General features: G+C 40.5%; 1 protein-coding gene across 7 annotated transcripts in view; it reads left to right on the top strand.

The window, feature by feature from the left end:
• The window catches only part of TMEM62 (transmembrane protein 62), a 51727-nt gene that overhangs the window by 1167 nt on the left and 31633 nt on the right, over nt 1-18927 (top strand). For 2 of the 7 annotated variants that reach the window (XM_084903263.1, XM_084903264.1), the window contains exons 2-3: nt 17118-17229; nt 18476-18613. In XM_084903263.1, coding sequence (XP_084759389.1) covers nt 17118-17229; nt 18476-18613 — 250 coding nt within the window. Of the gene's footprint in view, nt 1-16396; nt 16832-17044; nt 17230-18475; nt 18614-18927 lie in introns of those variants that run through there. The other 5 variants (XM_084903267.1, XM_084903266.1, XM_084903262.1 and 2 more) reach the window with 4 other exon arrangements.

Genomic DNA, 18927 nt, shown 5'->3' with positions numbered 1-18927 from the left:
TTGCTCTAAAAACCGGAAGAGGAGTAAAATGGTCAAGAGCTACTTTAGCTTCATCTGCAGTTTTAAATTGTTTGCAAAACATAATTTAAAATGTATTTTTTAATAAAGAAGAAAATAACAAAGCTCCATTTAGGAAATAAGAGTTAACTACTTGGTACTAGATTAAGTGAGATCTTCCAATCATATAAAAGTAATTTTTAATGAATTTAAGGGTTAGGTACTAAAAAAAAAAGTAAAGTATAGCCCAGCCGGCATGGCTCAGTGATTGAGCATCAACCTGTGAATCAGAAGGTCATGGTTTGATTCCTGGTCAGGGCATACGCCCAGGTTGTGGGCTTGATACCCAGTGTGGTATGTGCAGGAGGCAGCCAATCAATGATTCTCTCATCGATGTTTCTATCTCTCCCTCTCTCTCTCTGAAATAAATATTTTTTTAAAAGAATATAAAATAATCCTAAAACCATACAACTTGAAAGCTACTGTTGTAGAGGCTTTCTTACTGACTTGGAAAGATCTTATTGGGTGGAAAAAACAAGTTACTAAGAGTGTTGTCCCAAAATGCCAAGGTTGGAATACAATCCCTGATCAGGGCATATATAAAAATCAGCCAGCAAGGCCTGGCTGGTGTAGCTCATATGGTTGAATGTAGTCCCAGGCACCAAGAGGCTGCCAGTTTGATTCTGGTCAGGGCACATGCCTGGGTTGCAGGGCTTGATCCCTGGTTGGGGACCTGCAGGAGGCAGCAGATCAATGTTTCTCACAGCGATATTTCTCTTTCTCCCTTTCTCTTCCTCTCTCCCTCTCTAAAAAATAAAATCAATTAAAAAAAATCAACCTCCCGTCTTTCCTCCCATTTATTTTCACCTTCCCCTGTCCCCCTCCCTCCCTCTCTCTCAAATGAATAAATAACAAAAAATAAAACAGTATGGTCCTATTTTTGTAAGATAAAAATGTGCCTAGATATTTAAAAGTAAACTACACAAAGTTAAAAAGTAAACAAAGCCTGAGGAAAAATGTCTGCAACATATGATAGACCAAAGGATAAAAATCCCAAAGACTATTCCAATAATATTAATTACTAAAATATTACTCTTGGTTATCCCTAGGTTGCAAAAATCACAGAAATTATTTTTTACTTTCTACTTACCTGTATCGTCTAGTTTTTCTTTAAGTATTTCTTGTGTAAAATTTTTTTAATCTATCCATTTTTTTAAGATTATATAAATATCTAGTGCCTAGATAGATAGTTACCCACCCAATCTATCCAATTCAAAAAGCCTTCTTGATAATGTATTTCCTTATCTAGTCAGATGTGGTGTGATCTTTCCCCTCTTGGAGGAACTACAGTAGTAGCTGTATACCTAACCTGCATTTCCTTGGGTTTCTAAGGATTTCTTTTTAAGCCTGTCCTCAGCTTCCTGCAGAACCTATGGATCCCTGACATCCTTTCAATAGATATCCTCTTTTCTTAAGATAGTGGAGGTGGTTTTTATTTTTTGAAACTGAAAGATTTCTAATTGATGCATTAACTATTAAGTCATTATTTATAAGATAACACTGCCTTATAGCTTGTCTTGGTTTATCTTATTTTTGTAGTTCCTTGAGTGCAAGAACCAAGATGTATACATAGAAATGTCAACTACTATGTAAATGACTTTAGATACATTTTAAAGTATAACTCACAAAACAATCCTGTGATGTAGTTCTTATTATCATCATTGTACAGACAAGGAAATGATAGCATGAGCAAGTGAGATTCTTTGAACAATTGCGGTTCTTTGAACAAGCAATTACCAAGTGACAGAAATCTAGATTCAAAACTTAGGTCTGTCTGTCTTCAAAATGTATGTCTTTAACCATTTCACTCTCCTGCCAACTATAAAAATATTGTCTCTTTTATCATTTTATATGTTGCATTATAAATGTCTGTTGTTAAATAAATTAAAATATTCATCATGTATTTGGCATACATTTAACATCCTAGTACATTTATAATAGACATTTCATAGGTCATTAACCAAACAAAACAGATATTAACTTATGAATTGTTCTTTTCTGATTTAGAACAAGGTATGGGTAGGCCTAGTTTAGAATAGGATTATGAATTTGTTTCATTCTTATGCAAAGACATACTTCTTTTTTTAATTAGCATCAGTTCACAGTAAACTTTGCGAATAAATATGCTAACAAGTGCATATTTGTTGCAGGTGCCATTTTCTGTTTAAAGTATTACCAACAAATAATATACATTAATTAGCTTTCTTAGTGCCCCAGAATGACACAGTCCATTGAGATAGCCATGCTCGGAACTGTTTTCCTTACACTCCTCATTTATGGGTTGTGCTGGAGGTTTTCAACCCTGATTACATATTAGAATCTCTGATAACTTTTAAAAATTCCAATGCCTGGTGTCATGCTAGTGATTCTGATTTAATTAGAAAGAGGTGAGACCTCAGTATCCTTAAAAAAAAAAAATCTCCCAAGGGATCTAATGAGAACCTGTGACTGATTCCATTTTAACTGACCTCCTTCTTGGGGTTATTTTCTTATGTGACACTACATGATTCTTCCTGCCTGGTACAAATCCTTGATATTCCAAATCCAGATTGGGAAAGAGTAACCCTTATTGGTTTCCCTATTTCTTCTCTCTCTCTCATACTCATGCTCTATTTTCCTGCCAGAATTATTCTTAAAGGTAAATCTGTTCACGTGACTCTTACCTGAATAGAATAGATGGCTTCTTTATAAGATAAAATTTAACCCTTAAGCATGGCATTCAAAGCCCTTCTCAGTCTGGTTTGAAGCAATTTTTGCTAGTCTAATGGCCCTTGCCACCCCACTTAAACTATCTAAACTACATCTGTCACCTACACCCTTGGCCTAGAGTGCCCCCTCCCCCACTACCACACCTCTTTCTATAAAGAATTTATTTTTATTCTTTAGAGGTCACTTTATATACGACTCCCTCTAAGTTTTCTGAGCCTCTCATTCTCCAATAGGCAGAATTGTTCTCTCTGTGCTTTCATTGCACTTATAATTATTTATATTTTATTGATTTTTTAGAGAGAGGGATAGAGAATTAGAAACATGGATCAGCTGCCTCCTGCACACCCCCTACTGGGGACGTGCCCACAACCGAGGTACTGGAATTGAATCTGAGACCTTTCAGTCCGAAGACCTACACCCTACCACTTAGCCAAGCCGGTTTCGGCCACTTATAATTATTTAGATGCCTGTTGAACCTGTTAGACCAGTGGTCGGCAAACTCATTAGCCAACAGAGTCAAATATCAACAGTACAACAATTGAAATTTCTTTTGAGAGCCAAATATTTTAAACTTAAACTATATAGGTAGGGACATTGTTATTAACTTAATTAGGGTGCTTCAATCGCACTGTACATGCTCACCCGCACGTGGTATTTTGTGGAAGAGCCATACTCAAGGGGCCAAAGAGCCGCATGTGGCTAGCGAGCCACGGTTTGCCGACCACTGTGTTAGACTATGAGCTTCATGAGAGTAGGAATTCTGTCACCACGTTGTATTTATAGAACATGGTAGCTGCCTACTAGATCATGGATATTCAGCATTCCCGGAAGCAGGGGGAGAAACCACCTCAAAAAAGACTAAAACACTACACACACAAATTATTATAATCTGCTTGATGCTTCTCTGTCTCTGGATATGTTTCTGTTCACCCATTTATGTTGTTCATTATAATCCACAAATGAGTGAGATCATGTGATATTTATATTTCTCTGACTGACTTATTTCGCTTAGCATAATGCTCTCCAGCGCCGTGAAAGTTGTTGCAAATGGTAGAAGTTCCTTCCTTTTACAGCAGTGTAGTATTCTATTGTGTAGATGTACCACTGCTTTTTAATCCATTCATCTGCTGATGGGCACTTAGGCTGTATCCAAATCTTACTGATTGTAAATTGTGCTACTATGAACATAGGGGTGCATATATCCTTTCTGACAGTGTTTCTGATTTCTTGGGATACATTCCTAGAAGTGTGATTACTGGGTCAAATGAGAGTTCCATTTTTAATTTTTTGAGGAATCTCCGTACTGTTTTCCACAGTGGCTGCACCAGGATTCTTTCCCACCAGCCATGCACAGGGTTCCTTTTTCTCTGCATCCTCACCAGCACTTGTCATTTGTTGATGATAGCCATTCTGATAGGTGTGAGATGGTACCTCATTGTCGTTTTGATTTTCATCTCTTGGATAATTAGTGATTTTGAGCATGTTTCAAATGTCTCTTGGGCTTCCTTATATCCTCTTTCAAAAACTAATTAGGTCCGTTGCCCATTTTTTTAGTAGGTTTTTTATCTTCCCTTTGTTATGTTGTATGAGTTCCCTGTAAACGTTGGATATTAAACCCTTATTGAAGATAACATTGGCAACTATGTTCTCCCTTGCAGTGGGCTTTCTTGTCGTTTTGTTGATGGTTTCTTTTGTTGAGCAAGAAGCTCTTTATTTTGATGTAGTTCCATTTGTTTATTTTCTCCTTAATTTCCATTGCCCTAAGGAGCAGTATCGGTGAAGATACTGCTTTGACATATGTCTGAGATTTTGCTGCCTGTGAGTTCCTCTAATATTTTTATGGTTTTCTATCTTATGTTTAAGTCCTTTATCCATTTTGAGTTTATTTTTGTGTATGGTGAAGGTTGGTGGTCAAGTTTAATTTTTTTGCATATACCTGTCCAATTTTCCCAACACCATTTATTGAAGAGACTATCTTGACTCCATTGTATTCTCTTGCCTCCTTTGTCAAATATGAATTGAGCATAATAGCTTGGGTTGATTTCTGGGTTCTCTGTTCTGTTTCATTGGTCTGTATGTCTGTTCTTGTGCCAATACCAGGCAGTTTTGAGAACAGTAGCTTTGTAATACAGCTTGAAATCTGGTATTGAGATCCCTCCTACTTTATTCTTTTTTCTCAGAATTGCTGTGGCTATTCGGGTCTTTTTTTGTTCCAGATGAACTTTTGGAGAGTTCTTTCTAGGTCTGTGAAGTATGCCGTTGGAATTTTAATGGGGAGTGCATTGAACTTATAAATTGCTTTGGGAAGTATGGACATTTTAATGATGTTGATTCTATCAATCCAGTATATTCTTCCATTTGTTTATGTCTTCCAATACTAATTTTTGTACCATTTAATCTAAGAATGGTTTTAAGTAGTTGGAAAAATAAAAATAAACAATATTCTGTGAAATGGGAAAGTTATTTGAAATTCAAATTTCAGGTCTGTTACTATTTTTATTTTTATTTTATTTTATTTTTTGTAATACTGCCGCTTTCCTCTGACTGAGTGCTTGCTGCAGAGACCAGTTGACCCACAAAATCTGAACTATATACTAACTACTTTTTGCAGAAAAAGTTTGTCTTCCTCATCCTAAAATATAATTACAACTCTGCTCTAAATAGAAATGGCATAGTCACACTGAGGTGAACTTTTGAATAGTGTCCTAACCAAAATTGTGATACAATTGTGGGAAGTGGGTCTGGGAGTATGAACGAAAGTCCTTGAGGGCATTACTTGTTGTGAAAGAAGGCAAGTACCTTAGAGGGCATCATAAGATATCACTTAATACCGAAAGCCCCATTCTATCACCTTTGGCATGCCAAGAGAAATAGGAGGTCAATAACAAAGAACTGAGTTCTAGAACTGAAAGTCTCCTCTGAAAGATTTGAATGAGGAACAATTGGAACCCAGCATTTTCTGAGTAGTAAACATTTTCTTAGTGGCAAATGTAGGGAATGAAATACCATTTCCTTAAACTGAGTGCATGTGTAGTTTTGAGTAAAATAAAAGTTATTATTAGAAAATAGGATCCATGAAGGTGATCACGATATGCCACCCCAAAACATGCCACTTTGGCAAAAGGGTTATTTCTAGCTGAAGGCAATTAATAATCCACAGATACATGAAGGGTTCTCTGTGCTTATCTGCCTAAAAGCAGGACATACATTTCCTCCCTCCCTCTCCTGGATCAGGATGGGGAGAGTGACTCTTATCACAGAAGACAGAGAGCCAGCTCCAAGATGAGCCTGCATAAAATGAACCTTACTTAAAAAACAAAACAAATAATATTGTAATAGTTATGTACGGGCCAGCGGGGTACTTGAAATAATAGGGGGACCACTCTGTAAAGCATATGATTGTCTAACCACTATGTTGTGCACCTGAAACTAATACAGAATAATATTGAATGTGAACTATATTGAAAAAATTAAAAATTGTATATGTTTTTTATCATCATAATAGCAAAAAAGAAAATTGGGGGCCTACCAAAGTACAAAAAAAAAAAAAAATCCAAAAAAAACCCCACACAACTCTTCCGTTAGTTCCCCCATATATTTCCTAGTTACTTCCCCACAGTTCACCTCTCTTTAAGCCCAAACCTTTGTTGAGATGGGTATATAAGCTCACTAGTCTTAACTGCTGCTTTTATTTATGTCTGGTTACTTTGTTGAGAAATCCTGCCCATATTAAAAAAAAAAAATTTGTAAACTTATATTCCTTTTCTCCTGTCAGTCTATCTTTTGTCAGCTAAATCCAGACTCCCATTTACTGACAAGGGTAGATGACTTTTTTCCCCTAGTCCTCCGTAACAGATGCCTTAGTCCCGTTAAAGTGTTCCTGACAGGAGAGCTCTGATCTCTCTTCACACACCTCTAGTGCTGGTTGAGGGGAAAGGATTATTTATCCAGAGCTCCTGATTCATCCTGAATAGACAGAAGTCAGCCTCTACTGAATCCAACCAGCAGAGGAGTGGGTTCCACTCTTAGGTCTCTGGTCTTCCCTCTTAGTCCTGGCTCTGCCCACTTTGCCCAACTCAGCTCCCAGGTCCTTCGCTAAGCATTAATGTCCAAACCCAATTGTTCTTGCCACCCTGAAATTTGGCTGAGGCCATTTACTTCAGAACTTCGTCTTTGTGCTGGCCACCCAGGACCACTCCCACCCTAGGTACCAGCTCACCAGCACCAACTCACCAGCACCAGCTCCTTACATTCTGAAATCCAATGATCAGAGCATATTATCACATCAAGGGTATGACTGAATGACAAAAGAAAACACGCTATTTATCCATGGAGGCCAAACCTCCGAACACCAACTGGCGGGGCTTTGAGAGGGGCGTGACCAGAGGAGGAGGGGCAGGTTCCACTCTTAGACAACCACCCTACCCCAAGAACACTGAAGCTCTGGAGCTTTTGCTCAGAGGTGCTCCCCCAGGAGGCAGAGCAAGCGCAAATTAGTGAACACTGATTAGTGTCTCTCTTTTGGGTGGAATTCCCCATATCATCTTGGGCAAATCCCGCTCTCTGTACCTCAGTGCTTTCCCCTATTTAATGAGGGGCATCTCCTGGCACCACGGGATATATAGACTGTCAGGACTTAACCGTCCCCAAAAGAGAATCATGGCCAGATACAAATTCTTGGATGATAAGATGATTTTATCCTAGATTATAAGAAAAAATATATATTGTATATTTAAAAAATTATTTTAGAAAGTTGAGAAAAAATACTATGCAGACAAAACTTGGATACATACAAAGGTAAAACTTATACGTATGTACATGTAAGTATATATTAAGCATCTAGGTTGAACTGAAGGTTTGGATTTGTAAAAGCTTTTTAAAAATAATTGTAAAAATCATTTTTACAATTCTAGTAATTATCCAGCTTCTTGTTAATCTTTCCTTTTACATGGGTGATAATTGTTAACCTAGCTGTGTGTGTGTGTGTGTGTGTGTGTGTGTTCATTGACGAGAGTTCCTGGATTGTCTCAATTGGGCCTGGCATGTCCTTGTCAAGAAATATTTCCTGCCCTGATTGGTGTGGCTCAGTTGGTTGGAGTGTCATCCATGTACCAAAAGATTGCCAGTTCAATTCCCAGTCAGGACACATACCTAGGTTGCAGGTTCAATCACCAGAGGGGTCGGGGTGCATACAGGAGGCAACTGATCAATGTTTCTCTCTCACATCAATGTTTCTCTCTCTCCATCCCTTCCCTTCTCTTTAAAAAGTCAATAAAAATGAATTCTTAAAATATATATTTCCTTCCTTTTCAATATTAAGGACTTTTAAAAAAATGTTTGCTTAATCTTTGGCTTGTTGGATATATAGATATCGGGAAGTCCTTGGGTATGACTTTAAAATGGCAGCAACTTGAATGTTGCGGTGTTGAAATGCAGGTGTAAATATGGAACACGTTCAGAAACAAATCCTGTATATCCTCTGCAAAATTGGAAAGATACCCAAAGTATGGGGAATGTTTATTGATTTGATTGATGATTGCTTGTTTTGGAGTATTTGGTGAAAAAGTAAATCCAGACTCCTCATTCAGGAGACACTCCGAATTTCATGATTAATTTAGAAAACAAAACAATATAAACTCGAGTTTTGTGCTTACTAAAAGAAATACACATTTTAAAGAAGAAGCAAACAAAAAAGAAAATATAGAATAGTACCATGATCCTCATCTTCTGGCTCTAATTTCCTCTCAGTTTCTACTCCTGCTACTTATAAGGACCTGTCACAAGAGTGCTAGTTTTTTATTTAAAGTGATTTTTTTGTTTGTTTGTTTGTTTGTTTGTTTTGTTAATCTTCACCCGAGGATATTTTCCCATTGATTTTTAGAGTGGAAGGGAAAGGGAGAGACACACCAAGAGAAACATGGATGTGAGAGAGACACATTGATTGGTTGCCTCTGCATGTGCTCTAGCCTGTTACCAAGGTATGTGCCCTTGACTGGAATCTGTGGGGACAGGTTGTACTTGAAGAAAGAGGCTCCCCAATTAGCTGAGAAGCAGGTGGATATGGAGTGGGTGGTCCCCATTACAACAGGAGTTGCCAGTCTTGGACTAAGGTCATTCCACAGCTGTGGGGGGAATCAGCCTCTGTTAGAACAAGGAAAGTCCTGAGAATGTGATGAATTATTAAGGCTGGAGCCTTCAGGGCCAGTTTATGAAGAATCTGGCCTGGGTTCAGAGGGTTTATTTCTGGGGTTGGCTTGCAAACCTAGGTTTGGTGGATTAGCTTAATTTTAGAGATATGAATTTCCACAATTGAGTCATTTTGAATAAGACTTGGGTTAAAGGTCATAAATAGGCTGCAATCTTGGGTTCATGCTTAGCCCTGAAGCCAAAGGTTTCATTTAAGGACACAGCTGGTCAGAATATTCTGTCCTTGTGTAATCAGTAAAATGCTTGATCTCTCTCTCTCTCTCTCTCTCTCTCTCTCTCTCTCTCTCTCTCTCTCTCTCAATTTTAGCCTGCTTATCAAAGATTCATAGGATCTTCTAGATTGGATCCAGATCAGTGTGTGTGTGTGGGGGGGGGGGGGCGGAATTAATGTACCAACTGGAAACAGAGATTTAGAAATTTCCCTCTTCCTTGGATCCCTGCCATCTCCTAGCTGTCTACAACCCCCACCCACTTTTGCCTTACTCTCCTCCTTTCCATTGATATAAAAGATGCCTGAATTCTGGACTCTCTTAAGATGGATTTTTGAAAGCTATAAGGCACCCCCATCAGCTTGAGTTGGGCCTTCTTGATCAATAAACCTTTCCTTACTCTAAATTTTGATGTATTGAATATTGGCCCACAAACTTTGAACAGGTAACATTTGCAAGTGATCAACCACAGCATTTCAGCTCTGGTGGAGAGGGAAAGGGTGTAGAAAAAAGAGGGTTAGACAGATAAAGAATTTGCCAAAGATAACACAAGTAGGAAGAAAGAGTCAGGGTGTGAATCAAGATGCATACAACTGAGAAGGAACGAGACTGAATGTTCAATGGAAGGAACTTTGTTTAGACATTCAGGGAGTAGTTCCACCTACCAGCAGAATAAAAATCAAGTTTGCAGAGGGACAAAGTATATTCTTTCATCAAGTCTGTGGAAGTGTTATAGGCACCAGAAATGCCAATATATATATATCAGACAGCCCCTCAAGTTAAAAGGAGAGGGCTGTCCCCTCCTCGGTTCATGTCTGTCTCATAGGAAGGAATTCAAAGAGTGACCCCAGCTGATTGCGTTGTAGTAAAGCAAATTTATGAAATAAAGCAAGTAAATTTATTAAAGAAGCAAGGCAAGCAAATCTGTCATACATCTGGCTTATGAAAGCACAGGCAGACTTCCCAGCTAGTCTGAGAAGTGAGCCTGGTAGAGATTTAAGGGGATGTACTCCCTTCTGTCTGTAGGTTTTTATATTTCTCTGCTGAATATCTAGGTACAGATTAAGGTCTCCCTTTTGCTTTTTTTATGGCTTTCCCAGAATTTATGAGAAGCATTTGGCAGTTTTATCTTTAACAAGCCCCAAGACTGCTGGCTTCTCAGTTTAAACAATGTGATGTACACTTCCTCTTCTCTCTTCCTTTCCCAAAATGACTGACTTCTTTGAGATAAATCTCTCCCTTCCTTTCTTTCTTTCTTTCCTCCTGCCTTAGCAGTTCCAGGGTGATTTACACTGTGTATTCTGTGGTTGGGGAGGCATTAAAACTTCCCCTTCTTTCCTGCAGTCTTGGTTAGCAAGGAGAGGTATTAGTCATTTGTTCTCAAGCATCCTTGGCTGGAAAATATAAGATCTTGGCCTTGTTTAACTTTCTTGTCTCAGTTTCCCTAGTCCTCTTGCCCTGGAATTTTCCTAGCTTCTCATTATCCTGTAACAGAAGGAGTTACAGGACCCAGTTTGCAGTGGACTGCATCAATCCTGGTGTTCAGTGATTTGGTGAACATTAAATAAACATGAACAAATGTATTTGTCCCGGATCTGAGTAAGTTTTGAAAAGAGGACCCAAGATGGATCTATAATGGTTTGAGCACCTGTCAGTGAAGCCTGTCAACCATCTATGTATTCTATCTAGGCTCTTTGGAGAAAAGGTTAAACAAAACTTGTAATAAAAGTGCAGGTGAATTCAGAACAAGAAATACATGAAACAATGTATTATTAACAGAGCTGAAAGGCAAAAGGAATTCCTAGGCACGAGTGAAAGCAGATACCAGGATATCAACTGTGTAGCAGACATGGTGAACAAACAGGCCAGGTGAGAAGTCAGAAAACTCTGAAAGAGGCCACTTCTGAGAAATAAAAATGACACAATATTTGAAGGGTTTTAAAGTACTGACTAGAGGTTTCGACAACTGGGAACAAGTTTGAGTTAGTGATAAGAACTTGGAAAACCAAACGGAAAAATCAAGATAATTCAGCACTGAAGGAACATGAGTTGTGCAAGAGAAGAATAGTTATTCTCAAATGAGTTAGCAAAATATCGCCCCCAAATCCACCTGTTGCCTGTTTTGTATAGCCTTCAAGCTAAGAACAGCTTTCACATGGTTGAAAACGTCAAAAGAAAAATATTTCATAATACATGAACTTCTAATTTCATATTTATAACTTTTTTTGGAACCCTGCCACCTCATTCTTTTGTGTAACAGTAGAGTTGCATAGTTGCAATAAAACAGTCTGGCCTAGAAAGCCTAAAGTATCTATAGAAAACTTTACTAACTAAAAAAAAATGGTTATTTTTCTTTGTATGGTCATTATTGAAAACTCAGAAATATGGATGAGCAAAGCAAATATAAATAACCGTAATCTCATATAATCTCACTATCCCAAGATAACCATAATTAATAGTTTGGTATATAGGCCTCCAGGCTTTTTTCTGTGTGCATGTGTGTATTATACTCTAAGTTTTAGAAAATACTCATTAACATGTTAACATGCTGTTTTTCTTCAATATTACTTAAGATTGCTGCATGTTATTCCCTTATATGGCTGTGCCATTCTATTTTTAAGACTTATTGTGGACTACTTACTGTAATTTCTAATTTTCTCCTATTATAAACTTTGCTTTAATAACCTTACTTATTGGTAAATCTCTGTAAACATCCATATATATATTTTTAGGATTAGCTATTACATGTAGAAATATCAGGTCAAATAGAGTGCACATTTTTATATTTTTCATTTTTACTTATTTTATTGATTTTTAGAAAGACAGAGATACTGATTTTTAAAAAATAAATCTTTATTGTTCAGATTATTACAAATGTGTTCCTCTTTCCCCCCTCAATTGCTCCCCTCCACCTGGTTCCCACCCCACCCTCTGTCTTTTCCCCATCCCCTATTGTCCTCATCCATAGGTGCACAGTTTTTGTTCAGTCTCTTCCCGCACCCCCACTCCCCTTTTCCCCGAGAATTGTCAGTCCACTCCTCTTCCATACCTCTGATTCTATTATATTCACCAGTTAATATTGTTCATCACATTTTTTTAATTCCCTTGGTTTTTAGATTCACTTGTTGATAGTTATGTATTTGTTGTTCATAATTTTTATCTTTATCTTCTTCCTCTTCCTAAATAACCACCTTCAGCAATTCATATAATTCTGGTTTGGCTGTGATGAACTCTTTTAGCTTTTTTTTATTTGTGAAGCTCTTTATCTGGCCTTCGATTCTGAGTGATAGCTTTGCTGGGTAGAGTATTTTTGGCTGTAGGTTCTTGCTATTCATCACCTTGAATATTTCTTTTTTTAAATTTTTTTAAAATATATTTTATTGATTTTGTACAGAGAGGAAGAAAGAGAGATAGTCAGAAACATCGATGAGAGAGAGTCATCGATCAGCTGCCTCTTGCACACCCCCTACTGGGGATATGCCCGCAACCAAGGTACATGCCCTTGACCGGAATCGAACCCGGGACCTTTCAGTCCCCAAGCCGACGCTCTATCCATTGAGCTAAACCGGTTTCGGCTACCTTGAATATTTCTTGCCATTCCCATCTGGCCTGCATGGTTTGTGTTGAGAAATCAGCTGACAATCATATGGGTGCTCCTTTATAGGTAACTACCTGCTTTGCTCTTGCTGCTTTTAATATTCTCTCTTTGTCTTTTGCTCTTGGAATTTTAATTATGATGTGTCTTGGTGTGGTCCTCCTTGGATTCCTTTTTTTGGGGGTTCTGCGGGCTTCCTGGACTTGTAAGTCTATTTTTTTTCCCCAGGTGGGGGAAGTTTTCTGTCACCATTTCTTCCAGTATTCTTTCGGTATCTTGCTCTCTCTCTCTTCTTCTGGAATCCCCATAATTCTGATGTTGGTTCGCTTGAAATTGTCCCAGAGGTTTCTTACACTATCTTCAACTTTCTGGATTCTCTTATCTTCTCCCTTCTGCAGAGGAGTGTCCTCTGGCTCTTTGTGTTCTAAATCTTTGTCTTGATTCTTGCGATCTTCCAGTCTGTTTTTAGGACTTTGTATGATATATATTTTTTTAAATATATTTTATTGATTTTTCACAGAGAGGAAGAGAGAGGGATAGAGAGTTAGAAACATCGAGAGAGAATCATCGATCAGCTGCCTCTTGCACACCCCCTACTGGGGATGCGCCCGCAACCAAGGTACATGCCCTTGACTGGAATCGAACCCGGGACCTTTCAGTCCCCAGGCCGACGCTCTATCCAATTGAGCCAAACCGGTCCCGGCTGTATGATATTTTTTATTTCAGACAATGTTTTCTTCATTTCTAGTTGATCCCTTTTCATATCCTCATAGGTCTCATTTATTTTATCGGCCTTTTTTTAGGATATTGTTGAATAACCTTATAACTGTAGTTTTGAACTCAATGTCCAATCTTTTCTTTTCCTCCATCTCCTTCCTTTGTGTCCTTCCTCTTGTCTGCATTTTAGTTGTTTCCCTGATTTGATGGAATAGCTTTGTGTGCTAGGTGTTCTGGTAGAGCCCAGTAGCACAGCCTTCCCAGTTACCTGAGGTGGACAGTCTTGGTGTAGCCCTTTGTGGGCTGTGTGTGCAATCTTGTTGTTAAGCCCTGCTTATTGTTGGTATCACTGGGAAGCGTTGATCTCCAAGCCAATTGGCTGTGAGGATCAGCAGTGTCTCAGGTAGGAGGGCTTCTGTACTCCACTTGGATAGGGTGGGGTCTCTGGGTGGCGCAGACAATCTTTGGTTCCCTGTCAGTCTCGCCTTAGAAAAGTCCTGTTCGTGGAGAGTTTTGGAAGATTGGTTGCAGGCGCGTGCACCTCTTTGATAAAGGCGCAGACAAGCTTTGGATTCCGGCCAGTCTCTCCTTAGAGAAAGCCAACCTCTGGGAGAGCTTCTGTGTTCAGCCACAGATGGGGCGGAGTCTCGGGTTGGTACAGACAAACTTTGTTTTCCCTTCGGCTCCTCCCCAAGTCCCGCAGTAATGGCCTCTGGCTTCACACATCTCCGAGAGATCTCTGCCCACTGCCTGACAGTCTGGCCTCTCCCTGTCTGGGGCTGTCTATCAGAGAAATAGGCTGATTCTGTTTTCCTCTCGAACAAGAAAGCCAGCCGCCTTTTCACGCGCACAGTTCTCCGTACCTTCACAGTTCCTGAGGTTCAGCGTGCCTTCTCTCTCCTTCCCAGATGGCAGAGCCTCCTCTCAGCTAGCCGTCCGGCGCTTCAGGGCAATGCCTCCCCTGTTTTCCAGTTCTAAATTCAAATTTGTTGTGGTAGGCTGCATTCGGGTGTCTACTCTATTGCCGCCATCTTGGTTTTCTCGAGATACTGATTTTTGATGTTCCACTTACTTATGCATTTATTGGTTGATTTTTTGGTATGTGCTCTGATTGGGAATCAAACCTGCCACCATGATGTATTGGGATCTCTAACCAATTGAGCTCCCCAGGAGAATAAAATCTAGTTTACTGAGTCCTAACCAGGAATCGAACCATGACCTCCAGGTTCATAGGTTGACGCTCAACCTCTGATCCACTGCAGCTGGGCTAATATTAACTTTTAATTATTTCCCCCCCCTCAAATATCCAGTCAGCTGTCAATTTCTGTAGGTTCTGTATTTACAATTTTACACCTAATTCTTCCTTTCTAATTTCAGTGTCATATTCTCCCATCTTCCTTCTTCCTCCATTTTCCTCTCACTACCTGGATGGCTTAGTCTATTCAAGCTACTAAAATAAAGTACGACAGTCTGAGTGGCATGTAAAGAACAGAATTTATTTCTCACAGTTCTGGAGGCTGGGAGTCTAAGCTGGAGTGCAGCATGGTGGAAGCCCTCCACAGGCTGCAGACTTAGTAACTTGTCAGTGTCCTCAAAGCAGGGATGGGGCAGGTATCTCACTAGGGTTTTTTTTATTATAAGGGCACTAATCCTATTCAGGAGGACTGATCAAAGGCCCACCTCTAAATACTATCACATTAGGAATTAGGATTTCAACGTATGAATTTTGTGGGGACACATTCTGACCATAACACTGGATTATTCCAGGATTCTCTGTTACAATTATTGCCAGGTGTATCTTCACTCTTGGCATTTATAAATGTCTTCCACAATGTGGATGAAACTAAGGGTCTTGTCTCATTACTATTATTCTTCTAGATAAAACTCAGGTCCAACCAAATAAAATACTGTCTCCTCAATATGCATTTTCTCACCGTAATACTTTAGTTCATGTTGTTAGGTCCTGGTAGAAAACGCTTCTTCCCTTAACCCCTTACTCCCGCCCCCAATCTCTGTCACTCAGAAATATTATACATTCTTTTCCTGTTGTTGTTAATCCTCATCTGAGGATATATTTTTCCATTGATTTTTAGAGAGAGTAGAAAGGAGGGAGGGAAGGAGAGAAAGAAACATCGATATGAGAGAAATAAAACTGGTTGCCTCCTGCACACCCCCTATTGGGAATTGAGCTGGCAACCCAAGCATATGCCCTGACAGGAAATGAACCAATGACCTCTTGGTTCCTGGGTCGATGCTCACCAGTCTGACAGCACATGAACATTCTTAAGTACTTCAAAGGTGTGTGGAATTTGGGTATCTCCAGGCATTGCTGCACAACTGAAAGATTCCAAAACTTAAGTTCCCAGGCTAGTTAAAGCAAGAAAAGAATTATATCCTTTGCCGCTTAGCCTACTTGATTTTTATAATTTAGCAGCTTGACAGAGTGACTCCATTTTATTTCTTCACTCTATTCCTCAGCCAAAATCTAATTCTTCTGTGCCTGGCTTATTGTAAGTATTTAAAATGTATTAAATGAACGTTATACACTCTATTGGAATATTATGTAACTAAATGCACATGAAATCAGGTTTAAGAGAAAAAAATTCACAAAACATTGATATTACATCTAAAACAACCAAAAAACCCACATATGGAATCAGGTTGTTAATAATCAGAAGGGGCCAGAGAAAGTCAACTGCCACATGTGTAGTGCAATTTGTTGTTGTTGTTGGTGTGTGTGTGTGTGTGTGTGTGTGTGTGTACTGCAATTTAAAAGGAGTCCAATTTAAAAGGCACAGTTTGGGATTCTCACAAGCCTGTGAAATGCGCCCGGAGGTATTATTAAGCTGTTTTATCGGTGAGGAAGCTGACCCTCTGGAGGTCAGAAATGACTCAGGCGGGGCCAGAATTCTAGCCCCGCCTCCCGGAACCGGCTCCTTCCCGGACGCCCCTGGGCCACCCCGAATGGCGCTGGGGGTCTCTCGGTTTGCTTTCCTTCGACCCCGTTCCTTTAGCGAACCAGACCCAGAGCCGCGGGCGGCCGCGAGGGGCAGGGGCCCGGGAAGGCGCAGGTGCCGGGGGCGGCGTTCCGGAGCCGCGCGGGCGGCCCCGCGGCGCCCGGGTCCCTGAGGTCGGCGGGGCGGCTCCCGCGGGCGGCATGGCTGCGGTGCTGGCCTTCAGGGTGCTGGCGGGCCTGGTGGCCGCGGCGCTGACGGCCGTGCTGCTGGAGTACTACGGCCTGGCCGGCCAGACCTCGCCGCTGCCCCTGGCCCGCGTCCCCGGGAGGCCGCACCCTGCGCCGGGCGCCGAAGCCGGCAATATCTTCTGGGCTCTGCAGGTGACGCTGGGGGAGCCTGGCGAGGGGGGCGAGGGGAGGCTGGGTGCAGAGCTGGCAGGACTTGCTGAGACGCTGGCATTTTCCGCGGGGGCAGGACCCGTGCCCATCCATTCAGGCCCCAAACTCTTGGGAGGGGGGGAGGGGGGTCGGTCCTTCCGTGGAGGGGGTGGGTTCTCTGTTGCACTGCATCTTTGCTTTTTCCTACCCCCATAGAGAGCCGCTGGGTTGCTCTGTACGTGCTGCCCCTTCCTGACTCAGATATCTGTTTAATACCTGCTTTCGGCAGATATCCGACCTTCACCTGAGCAGGTTTTATGACCCAGGCAGAGCTGCAGACTTAGAGAAGTTCTGTTCTGAAACTATTGACATCATTCAACCAGCTCTCGTCCTAGCAACAGGTAGGGAAGGTCGCTGGGCTATCATGTTGTTCTGTGGTGCCGAAGGTAGAATGACAGCCAGGGCTGCAGCTCTTCGCTTTGGGAACATTGGGAACACTCTAGCCCCAGCCGCTGTAGAGGAGATAACATCATAATTTCATCTGCCTATGTATAACTGAATCAAGATCCAGGATAAAAGATTTGTCATAGCAAGGTTTTGTTAAAGTGGTGGAAGCAGGAATCAGTGTTCTCAATGTCTGCTGTATTTGTACCTGTTTTTTTATGTTGCATTCCTGAATTTGAGAGATTAGGGAAAGCCCTTTAACCCTAACTCAAAAGTTACCTTTAAAACAAAACACACTCGTATTTCCATGTGTTTTTTTTTGTTTTTTTTTTTGTTTGTTTGTTTTTACAGTTAATCTTATTTTGTCAATTGTTTGAAGCTTAAATTACTCAGGACACTTTTTCTTCAGCCCTTGGTACTCCTGAGACTTGGGTTCCCTAATCTTCAAACCCCTAACCATTTGCTCCCAAACCATGTTGGAGGAGGAGAAGCTAAAGGAGCATCTATCTTGTCTTCTAGGGGATTCATCCCACCCACCTTACTGAAACACTGTGCTGATAGAAGGAATAGCAGTCCTCATCTTATGGCAGACTTCTGTTTCAAGGGTCTGTCTAGTTTTCTAGAGATTTTTGTATTTCTTTGTCCAATCTACACCTTCCAGATTACCTTTTTCTGTAAAAATAATATTTGGTTAGATTACAGCCGTTGCCAAAGACATTGGGCACCTGCCCAGACTGTTGGAATTTCTTATAATTTTCATTAGAGTCCTGTGCTCTCTCTTTTTTTTTTTAAAGTATGTCTTTATTGATCTTTAGATTGAGAGGAAAGGAGAGGGAGAGATAGAAACATCAAATATCGAACAGCTGCCTCCCATGGGTGATGCCGTCCACAACCCGAGCATGTGCCCTAATTGGGAATTGAACCAGCAACCTCTTGGCGCATGTGTCAATCCACTGAGCCACTCTGGTCAGTCCATGCTCTCTTTAAAGATATTTTTTTCACAACCCGTTTCTAATATAGGAGGTAAATTGACATTTAGGCTAAGCTATAAGAAACAAACGAATGGACTCAAAAGTGGCTATGCTTACACATGTTGACTACTTTAAGTATCTGTTCCATCAGTGTGCATTAAAATAAATCGAATCTTGAACCTCCTCTCAGGTTTATTTTGTATTGCAAATCATTTTTTATGTAAATCTACAGGAGATCTAACAGATGCCAAAACAAAGGACCTAATGGGTTCTATGCAGCAGAAGGTAGAATGGCAGACTTACTACAGTGTTCTGAAGAAGACAAGGGTCATGGAAAAAACCAAGTGGCTTGATATAAAAGGAAATCATGGTAAGAGTCAAGACCCATATATAATTAAGGCTATATCTTTATTCCCTCCAGGGGCCTAGATTCTTTACCTAATAAAAGAGCAACATGCTAATTGACTGTACCTTCACGACTCCCACCAGCCAATCAGGAGTGAGTATGCAAATTAACCCAACAAAAATGATGGATTAATTTGCATACATAGGCTCTGAGTGGCCAGGAGTGGGGTGGGACACTTCCAACATCACCATGGCAAAAAATGCAGGCATTCTGTATTACCCCAGCCACTCCGGAGGGAAGGTGGAAAGGTGGCTTGGGCCAGAGCGAAGGAAGTTTTG

This window comes from Pipistrellus hanaki (genome assembly GCF_964339955.1).
Source record: "Pipistrellus hanaki genome assembly, chromosome: 1".
Classification (NCBI taxonomy): domain Eukaryota; kingdom Metazoa; phylum Chordata; class Mammalia; order Chiroptera; family Vespertilionidae; genus Pipistrellus; species Pipistrellus hanaki.
Note: the sequence above shows the minus strand (reverse complement) of the source record. Positions and strands in the feature narration are given on the sequence as shown.